Source organism: Haliotis rubra, unplaced genomic scaffold (genome assembly GCF_003918875.1).
Source record: "Haliotis rubra isolate DU_JTF1 unplaced genomic scaffold, ASM391887v1 Scf42, whole genome shotgun sequence".
NCBI classification, from domain to species: Eukaryota; Metazoa; Mollusca; class Gastropoda; order Lepetellida; family Haliotidae; genus Haliotis; species Haliotis rubra.
Genome location: NW_025767102.1, coordinates 3199780 through 3210896, shown reverse-complemented (window position 1 = coordinate 3210896; position 11117 = coordinate 3199780). Strand labels below are relative to the sequence as shown.

Here is an 11117-nt window from a genome sequence, read left to right as displayed (position 1 = left end):
ACAGGAACAACTATATACAGTTTCGATTTTGGATTATGGAATATGGATTTTTTCCCTGACTGGTGTACAGTGTACATTTCTTAAGCTATACTAATATAAAAAGTCAAGACAACAAAATTCAAAAGCTCTTAAACTAAATTACTTTAAAAAATGTGAAGTCAGTCAAATGATAATCGAGCAGAATGTGCATTAGTTCACCATTTATAAATATATGTTGAACCAGTTCTGCTCCATATTTACTGGTCAGAAAGACTGTTGCTTTGGTTCACTTGTCGACAAGTAGACGTGTTTCACGTGTTTTGTATTCACACAGATGCTGCTGAAAATAAATCTATGTATGTCTGTAAACAAACATAACTATGGTAAATAACCCAAGCAGACTGTACAGCAACTATCATAGCCCTAAATCTACCAAATGACACTGAAAAGGAAAAGATTGATGATGGAAAGCGAAAATGCAGGTGTCCGTTTTGAGAATCAAATTCTTCCACGTACCTTTACAAAGAAAGACAATATTCATATAAAAGTCAAATATATATGCGCATGAATATTTAAACTAATGATAGAAATCGTTTACGATTTGTTAAGAACCGAAAAAACGCAAGAAAAAAGTTAGATATTAAACACTTGCTGTCTCCTCATCCAATGTCAGAGTGACCTTGACCGCACTGCGGCGCTCAATGAGAGTCACATGACTATAATTTTTCTAATTTTGAAAGCTATTTTAATATGACATAAACTAGTAGCTATATATTACTTGGAAAACTCAAACTGTGTTGTTATTATAAAATTTATTGTCTTCGATAATAATTTAGTGTCAAAAATGTTGAATGTCCCGGATGTAATATGGCGTCAAATGGGTCGAATGCAGACGCGTAGGGTGCCCCAAAAACTCACGAAAACAGCGAGTTTACGTTTCTTTGCATTGCAAAACATTATTTTTTAAGTAGCATTAATGGTAATGCATGCAAGGAAACAACCAAGACTCAATGATGGGTAATGATCTTTCCCTTCAATGTCCACTTGTCAAAATCCCCAGGAGCAGTCCGCCATCTTTGTTGTCAAATTTTCTCAGGAAACCGTTAAAATTCCTCAGTTATAGGTTTATGTGCAACTATTGCAAGGTAATAATGTCGATTTTATTCTTTTGCAGGTTTGCTGACAGAAAGGACACCCATCTGCATCAGGTAATGGTCGATAGGTTCAAAGAAAGAAATAATGAATGGGAGGGGTCAGACAAAGCAATGTGTCAATAAAAATATGCCCATGTTTTGCAAATTATAGAAACTTCAAACTAGTTTTTACATTCTAGATGATTTTCAACTATTCCCAAAGGTATATCAGTCATATTTCGTGCTCCCACTTATTTGGAAACTGACAAAAGTGAATGACATATTTTGGCTTCAAATGTGCGTATTGTGAACTCAATTAAGTCTTGAGATCTCCTAATCAATGTCAATATCAAGACAAATATACAGCTATATTCATATTTTGGGAGATTATTACACATTTGGTGTAAGATGGTAAATTTTTGGAAGAATCTAGTGTGGATGATAGCGAAATATAGACCCAGGTGTCTTGATCGGCACATGTGTTGTAAAGTGCTGTTCTTCCTGCATCATATGTATTGGAATGCACATTAGTAATTCATGTCTAACCAGACCAAGACAGCTGATCATTCAAGAATATTATGTACAGAAGAAACATGTAAGTTCAAGGGTGTACTAACGAGATGATTGAAACAATTACTTACGTTTTTAGTACGCATGATTTGAAGGATGATCTATATGACAAATTATGAAGTCCAAAAGAATTTTGTTTTTAGCCTTTGCTGTGGTAAATTCATGGCTTTCATAATTGATTTTGAACAACAATAGCAACTAAAGTGCATGTGGATCATGCTTGCTGATATGGTCATGTATCCCACTCTCGAGTCTGGAGTTGGGTATTCTCAATGGCATCGTCATATCATTTGAACCTAAAACCATAAGAATGTATGGTATGGACCTATAACCACACATCAGGCCCAACAGTATTACAGTTTCAGTTAAGTACAGATTGTGGGTCATTGACTGATTATGATCCAATATGTTCTAAAGATGCATTTCCAAATGTGCAATGATGTAAGAATGGAATATTGCTGGAAGTGGCATAAAACCATTCACTACAAGGTGTCATTATCAAACTTATTTTTATCTCTACTGTTTTATTACTGCCTATAGAAGAAACAGCATACCTTCCTGTGACTAATATCTGAAAACTGTACAATAATTATAGCTTTACAAGATACCAGAGGGGCGGTGGGGTAGCCTAGTGGTTAAAGCGTTGGCTCGTCACGCCGAAGACCCGGGTTCGAATCCCCACATGGGTACAATGTGTGAAGCCCATTTCTGGTGTCCCCCGTCGTGATGTTGCTGGAATATTGCTAAAAGCGGCGTAAAACCAAACTCAGTCAGTCAGTACAAGATACCAGACATAATCTAGAACTTGTAAACCCCAAACATGCTTTAGAGGACCACTAAGGAACAACAGTTCTGATCAGCTGATGAGTAATATTATGATGAATTAATTAAATGCCCTTAGACTCTTGTCCTTTGTTAGAATAATCAGTATGATATTTCCTCCAGTTCCACCAAGTTTGTCTTCAACATTCTCTTTAAACATGCCTCCATGCACAGCAGCATGTCATATTGGGTTTAGCAGCACCACAGTGGTGGTGTTTTCAGGTCAAAGCATAGGTCCCCAACAACCAAAGCTGGTTTCAAGAGATGACTCGATTGATCAGTTGTTGTGGTGACAGTGTTGTAACTTACTTGATTTCATGTCATCGTAATTGCTAGGAACAGTTCTCATGATGTGATTCACTGGATTGTTTGGTCAGAACTCCACTGACCACTGTCATGTTGTTGGAGTAATGCTCAGTGTAATTTTAATTACTAATGAGCATTGTTTCTATACCTTTGGTGTAATTTTCTCTTTACTAAGTTCTTATAGGTTGAAACCTGTGAAGGTACGGCTTAGAATATTGATCTTCAGTAACCCATGCTTGTCGTAAGAGGCGACTAACAGGATTGGGTGGTCAGGCTCGCTGACTTGGTTGACACATGTCATCAGTTCCCAATAGCGCAGATCGATGCTCATGCTGTTGATCACTGGATTGTCTGGTCCAGACTCTTATTTACAGGCCGTCGCCATATAGCTGGAATATCGCTGAGTGCCGCGTGAAACTGAAACTAAACTCACTCACTCACTCACTCACTCTTATTGGTTGAAAGCTATGAAGGTGAAACATTTTCAGCATTGCATTCATAAAATTCATGGAAATTGGTAACTTAATGAACAGTGATAAGGTGTGGAAGAAAGTCCACATGCTTTGTGATAACTTCATAATAGATGGTAGATCTATGTCCATTACTTCCTATGCTGTGCACAAGGGTTTGGACAAATTTCATTTTGAGATGTTCTTTTGTTCATGTATGTAGGTTTATACCTTATTTCTGCTTAACCAAGTGGGATTCTTGGCCGGAATAGTCTCAAGCACTAGGTTTAACAAGTGTTCACTGATATTATGAATCAGGTTGTCGGGTGAGGTGAACTGATATTGAAAGTCTCACGTTTCAAATATTTCAACACCTTGGATCATCGCATCATCAATATCTGGCATCTTTGGCCCAGGCTTGAGCCTTTATATCCTGCTGTGAAATAACTACAATGCACCTGACTTCAGCATAAATCTGTCGTTTTTCTCATGGAACTAGCTGCAAGTCAGCTGCTGTCACTTTTCATCTTTTTTTGAATGAAACTGTTCCAATGTCATGAAGATATTGGCATTATCAGAGAAAATATTATCCATGCAAACGAGGCAATCTGCTTACAGTTGAGTACATTTTGACTCGTGTGAAATGTATTTGTTGCTGACGCCAAAGAACTTGTTTTTGTATGGATTGTAATTTGTAGTCATCATAGATAACATTTTGTACCATAGTGTCGTGTAAGTAGGTGTTGTGATCAAGCAGTTCTATCTTAAATTATTGAACATGACATTATCAAGTATCAAGCTTGATTTAAATCAATATTATTGAAATCAGATTTTTAGTCCTAATGCTATGGCATAATGGCACCGTCAAGACCAGAGGTTGTGTCAGGTGAATTTGATAAACAGCCCATCTGTGTCAGTTTCTGAAGTAATGATATACCGTATATTACCGTCTATAACCCGACCCCATAGATAAGCCGACCCCCAAATTTGACCCTTAAAATTAGTGTCAAAATGGTATGTTTCGTGCATGAGCCGACCTCCTGCGATTGGGTTCTAATCGCGGCAAACACAGACCACAGACAACTGGCAGTTACCAAAAGTTAAAACTTTGGTCCACATTATTAAAAAAATTCACAATCATATTGCGTCTACTCACGCATCGAAATGAAGTGTAGTTGACAGAAAATGGATAATATATTTTGTTTCGCTAAATATCATACATATAGTAGTTAGACGATAACATGTCAACAAACTGGCTTGCTTATTACAGCCTTGTTTTCCATGGACTGCTAGTTTACAGTAACATCGGTAAAAATGTGTGAATTTAAATGGCTTGCTTATTTTACCCCATTCCATGTGCGCACAACTTACCACGTTCATGAGGGTCCGTATAACCTTAGTGTTGATTATATATTTTACATTTATAGTGCAAAAACTGTAATTAAAATTACACAATGCTAGGATGTATTTCTTTGGGTTAAATAATAGTATTCTGTATTATATTTTACTGATGACTGTGCCAGAATTCATCCCACTATATTATTGTGCATGTTTGAACTTGATTGCCGGGAAACGTGTGCACAGCTGATTGTACGATAAATGTCATAATGACTAATATGTAATAATATGTTGAAATAATGAAAACGTACAGGTTAATATGTATTTTATTCATCATTCACAACATAAATGCTGTAATCGTGGCAAAAATCCTGGCAGATGTACCGGTAACCTGTAACATCGTCCTGGCAGGGCACTGGCGAGCTAAAAAATATTTCCGTGAAATTGTATCTCATAGATAAGACGACCCCCTTCTACAGACATATTTATTTGGTCCTCAAAATTCGGCTTATAGACGGTAATATACGGTAACTTATAAGCAAACCGAGCTCACTTTGTTAGTAAAGGGTGAAAATACTTGTGGGATTTCGAGTACCAAAAACATGTCTTCTCGCTGCAATGGGTTGGATATATTATACATGCTGTCATTTGTAAAGTCTGTGCTATTAACACCCAAAGTAATGTGCTATTGAGTGTTTGTTTGAGTTCTATGGTAGATTCATTTGCTGAGATTGAAATTTGCAAACAAAATTGGCCTATAAACATAATTGTATTGTTTAAGAAGGCTAAAACTTGACTGGTTGTTAAAATGCAAGCATTGTTCATTTTAATTGGTGTTCAAAGTTTGATAACGCTTCATCCCAGGGAATCTTATATAGAGAATATTAAACGATATCCCGTGTAATACCATGTTATGAAACGAGTGAATGGTTTGGTATCTAACGAGCGAAAGCGAGTTAGATACCAATACCATTCACGAAGTTTCGGTCAAAGCTTGCTGTGAAGGCGTTCTATTAGGGTAAGATATTTGCATTTTAGTTTGATTGATTTAAAGTTGTAAACATGAACTGGCAAGTCTACTCGCCTTTTGTTGCAATTCAATCTGGATATTCTTGGTGATTAAGTACATAAAGAGGTCAAAACTTGTGGTCGCGTTTTGTTGATAATCAGCTGCTTGCCTCAGTGATCATCTTTTTAACTTTTATGATTCATTTGTTATTATTTATTACTGATCAAATACATAGCTGTCATGGTTGAGAGAAATAGTATTTTTAGATCAAACCTTTTTTATGGCCAGGGTTTATCTTGTCAGTTAAGAATGAAATTATGTCTACATGTTCTTGTGTCTTGCAAGATCAAAATAGTTATCTGAAAGATAACACAGATATCATGTTTGTAACTGATCTCAAAGTACTATCCATATTCTTTCAAAATATGGGTGTGGTGGGGTAGCCTAGTGGTTAAAGTGTTGGCTTGTCATGCCAAAGACACAGGTTCAATTCCCCACATGGCTACAATGTATGAAGCCCATTTCTGGTGTCCCCATCGTGATATTGCTGGAATACTGCTAAAAGCGGCGTAACCCATACTCACTATTTCAAAATATTTGTCACATGTACATGTAGGTCAAATAACAATGCACAATCAAGACATTGTAATGGAGATGTTACAGTTAATTATGACACATGACCCCCTTGGCTCCAGTTGTTCCATAACCATGATGATACAGGTTGCTCGGGGCATGTTTTGGTCAAAAACAGGAAAGGCAACTGATGGCTTGTTGCTAGTGCATGGAACACATAACACTAATTTTGCTGGCTATATGGCAGTTGAGAACATGCTCATGAGTTGATCAGTTTTTGATCGGACAATCCTCTGAATCACAGCCTATATAGAGAAGAATTAATCAGAAATTTCAGTGTCCTTAGAATGTGAATGAATGTGAAACCCTTGAAAATAGAAACTGCTTTGAAAACCCCTGATTATGCAGAATTGGATGTAATGCACAGAAAGCAATACTAATCATATTAAGGTCTAGGATTATGTCAAATATTGATAAAATATGAGATACCTCAGTCATGATATTGATGCACAGCAGTTATGACTTTATGCTGCTTTGTGTGAAATTCTGTTTTGTTTTGTCCAGAGCTGACGAGTGTTTCTGTTGCTTTTTACCCGTTTGTGTTAGAACTTTGGATGACTGGAAACGTTTTCACGTCTTTGTTGTCATATAATGCAGTCAGATTTACCATGTTTTTTGAAAGGCAGCAACACTCAGTTGTAGTTATCAGGCTGTTATTGCATAACCTAAAACTTAAAAGAAAATTTTGAAAATCAGCATGCTGAAGACATGAAATGACATTCTATACATATAGTAACGAGCAGAATAAATGCGACAAAAAACTTTATTCTGTAGACTTGATCTTACTATAAAAAAAGGCGAAATTATGAAGAAATTTGACGCGGGGTTAGGGACAGAGCAACAGGCTGGATCGGGACATCGTGCTACTCTTTGGGCAAATGACAGACGACGTATCGCGTGTCTCGCGGCGGCGAACCCAAACTGGTCTGCAAAACAGCTTGCTGTGAAGGCGTCAAGTCAAGGAACCCCTAAGGTATCAGAATGGACAATCAGAAGATCTTTAAAGCAATCTGGATATGTCAAGCGAGTGCCGAAGAAAGTTCCATTGATGACAACAGCACATATGGAGAAAAGGCTCGAGTGGTGCAGGGAAATGCAGGGTACAGATTTTTCAAATGTGATTTTTACGGATGAATCAACGTTTCAGTTTTATAGGATCACAAGAAAGAGGTGGTCAAGAGGTGGAAGTAGCTGGAAAATGGTTCCGAAGGTCTCACCCAGTGTCATGGTTTGGGGTGGTATAGGCAAACTCGGGGTAACGCCACTGCTAACTATTACAGGAAGGATGGATTCACGCAAGTACTGTCAACTTACACAAGAAGGCATAGTGGAATCCCATATAGGACAGAGTGGAATACCTTTCAAACTTTTACAGGACAATGCACCTGTACACAAGTCAAGACACACCTGTAACTGGTTTAAAACGAGTCACGTGACTTTACAGAAATTTCCAGCGGCATCACCAGACCTGAACCCAATTGAAAATGTGTGGCAGATTATGGGGGACAAATTAGGAAAGTTGGAACCGAAGAGTGTCGTTGAGTGGTCTAATCTCATCTGTCAAATATGGGTGGACCTACCCCAGGACTACATAGACAATTTGATTGACAGCATGGGATGCCGTATTCAGCAGTGCATCGAGAGAAACGGTGGACTAACAGACTATTGACTTGCATAAATGTAAACTTCAGTATCCAGAGTGGATCTATGAAAAATATAACTGAATTTATCAGTTAATAAATTTTGAAACTACATCTGTGAAAAGTCGCATTTTTTCTGCTCGTTACTGTATGTTGTGTTTTCATGTTAAAATTGGCAGTTCTTCAATTTCACAGTGGTCATTGGGGTAGTCTAGTGGTTAAAGCATCCGCTCGTTGCTGGACCCTTGTTCGATTCCCCACATGATCATACTCACTCACTCAATTTGACAGCATGAGAAAAGTTTCAGTGTCAAATAATGCCTGTTTCTACAGACAGTGCTGAAATCACCGTCCTGTCTCCGATTGAATATGCATTTCCATCTCTCCTGTGTCATTGTGAGAAATCAGTTCCAGTGTAAATAGTCGGCAAATATATTATATAACATTGTAATGATTAATAGTTTCATGAATTATTTTGTATTATAATAATAATTATTGCATTAAATCAGAATTTATCAAGATGTAACCACAAATTTGAGAATACATTATATTTGGAATTGAAATATGAATTTCCAGTTTGAGTCAATAATTATTCAACAATTTTTACACTGGCACTTGGTGTATGATATCTGTGACGGTTTAGGTGTTCCGTGACCTACTTTTGACAGTTTAACTTCTGTCACATAACATTATCTAATAAAGTGACAACACACGTTGGAAACAATAACAAGAAGTTTACATTGACCGTGAGACGATCAGGGAGGTTATCCCCCAAATATTATTTATATATTAAAAATGCATGACTGGATTATTTACAACTATTACCTAAATACGAGATTTTAGATAATCTTGATTGCCGCTGACAGATCGTACTTACTCTGTTTTTGGTGACTGAAGTCAACCCGCGTTTCTAGTATAGCTGTAATTACAGCAAAGTAGGATTTTGCTAATTGCTATGAGTTTGGTTATGAAGTCAACTCTTGTACTAAATAAAGCTTCAATCAGAAAAATAAGGCATTAAAAAGTTTGACCTATTTTTTTTAACCAACCCTTGCAAATTGGTCGGGTAAAAATCTTTTGACCTTAAAGCGAAAATTGTGACCAATACTTCTTCATTGTTCAAACCAGTATCCTGCTTTTTCTTCCCACAAGGAAGAGGATGTATTGTCTGTTGTTTTTGGGTTTCAGCATTTTAGTTAACAGCGGATGTCAGTTTTGAATTTCATCCTACATGAAGCTGACACATAATATAGCCAAAATTCTGTTCAAAATGGTGTAAGAATAAACAGACATCACTCACTCGCTGTCTTTCCACTTGATGATTTTGCTATTTAAGTTTCTGCATGAAACTACCTGCATCAACTTTGACTGTTGTCCCATATCAGTCTGACACTCATGATGCACCTGATATTCTGTTCAAAAGTGTTAGGGGGCGGTGGGGTAGCCTGGTGGTTAAAGCGTCCGCTCGTCACGCCGAAGTCCCGGGTTCGAATCCCCACATTGGCACAATGTGTGAAGCCCATTTCTGGTGTCCCCCGCCGTGATATTGCTGGAATATTGCTAAAAGCGGCGTAAAAGCATACTCACTCACTCAAAAGTGTTAGGCTACATTCACCACTCTTTCTCTTCCCAGAACATGCAGTATCAGTCCAAAGGTCTTGGGGGATTGTTCAACGACAGATACGAGCGAGGTGGACGGGACTCTCATGATGACCGAGCCAGAGAAGATGTCCCTGGCAGCCATCCGAGTCCCCGATATCAGAACAAGTCTTCTTATATTGAGAGGAATAAAGAGAAAAGAGGTAGGCGGACAGCAATCATGTTTATCAAATGTTAATGTTTTTCCTTATCCTGAATCACACTCATTGCTTTTCCCATGTGTCATCTAAGATGTTGTGGAAACAGTTTGTGTATTGTTCACCAAGAACAATAAAAACATCTTATTCAAATGCACCCCTCCACTGCACATACTCACTGTCACATGTCACTCATGCCACTCTGTCACTCTGTTTTCGCCCAACATGATTTTTGGTGGAAATGTTTACTCAAAAATGCTTCTTTTCTACAGTGAGTGTCAAAATATTTTGAAAATTATTCAACTGGTTTGATCACTTTGTTTTGTTCTTTTTTGGTCGAATGAGAGCTGTGTGAAGGATTATTTTATGTATTTATTGAAATATGCAGGACGTAAGATGCAGATGAATAGATTGAGTGGTTGTACTATGTGATTTGGTTGATGTTGAGTCAACATGCCCATATGCAGGGTTTTACCTCCACTCAAAAACATGGGGATCCTGGGGACCCCTAATTATTAGTGTCAAGGGTCCTTGCGGGCAAAACAAGGGTCCTATGAAGTAACAGTGTAGAGAACTGTACCTTTTGATAATTTCTTGAGAGCCTGGAATGAATCATTGATCATATGGACTGATGGATGAAATGCTGCACATTACTGCTCAGAAAGAAACAGCCAAACACTTAGCAAAGTCATAGATGTGTTGTGGGTACAATGAATAAGTGATTCTTCTGCATCCATTCTCTACATATGTACGTACTGGATGCACATTTGTGCATCATGTATAACCCTGCCATGTGCACGAATACCTTCTTAGTATCACTGGACTGTTTTGTCCAGGCTATATTATTTACAAGCTAACGCCATATAGCAGTTGAAATAAACAATAAACGTGCACACCCACACCTTTAGTGACAGTTAATGTCAGAAAATGATACTGGCCTGGCATGGTAGCCTGCTGGTATTAGTACTGGAATCAGAGAATTCAGAGGTCAGTTTGTAATGCTTACATGATTTAGACATTTTATATTCACCATCCAGCTTATGCTGGGCACATGTGGGCTTTACAACCGATCCCAATTTCATACTTCAACAGTGTTCACCTGTATACTTTTCTAAGATGCTTTTGTGAAAGAACAATGGCGCCAACGGTACTTTATCGGACAAAAATGTACACTTTTTGCATTACGTCACAATGTATTGGCGTCACTGCACCATTCTTGTCTTCACCTCGTAATCAAACGTACCCCTGGTAACCAACGTCACGATGCATGTCAGTTGTCATTGCCTCATACAGCCTTCTACAGTAAACTACTCCGTAGCACCCTGTTTCTTGGTTTGCAGTTGCTTCACTCGGCTAACATCACTGGTGGAAACAGTACTTTTATTTTTTTCTCAGTTTGACTCACAATTAAAAAGCGACTCGGCAGCGTTCGCAATTTTTAC

General features: G+C 37.9%; 1 protein-coding gene across 1 annotated transcript in view; it reads left to right on the top strand.

Annotated features, from left to right (window-relative positions):
* Positions 1 to 840: 840 nt before the first annotated feature.
* Positions 841 to 11117, top strand: part of LOC124288510 (WW domain-containing adapter protein with coiled-coil-like) — a 30281-nt gene continuing 20004 nt past the window's right edge. The window contains exons 1-3 of the mRNA XM_046725031.1: positions 841 to 996; positions 1154 to 1187; positions 9513 to 9681. Coding sequence (XP_046580987.1) covers positions 956 to 996; positions 1154 to 1187; positions 9513 to 9681 — 244 coding nt within the window. The 5' untranslated portion in view covers positions 841 to 955. The remainder of the gene's footprint in view (positions 997 to 1153; positions 1188 to 9512; positions 9682 to 11117) is intronic.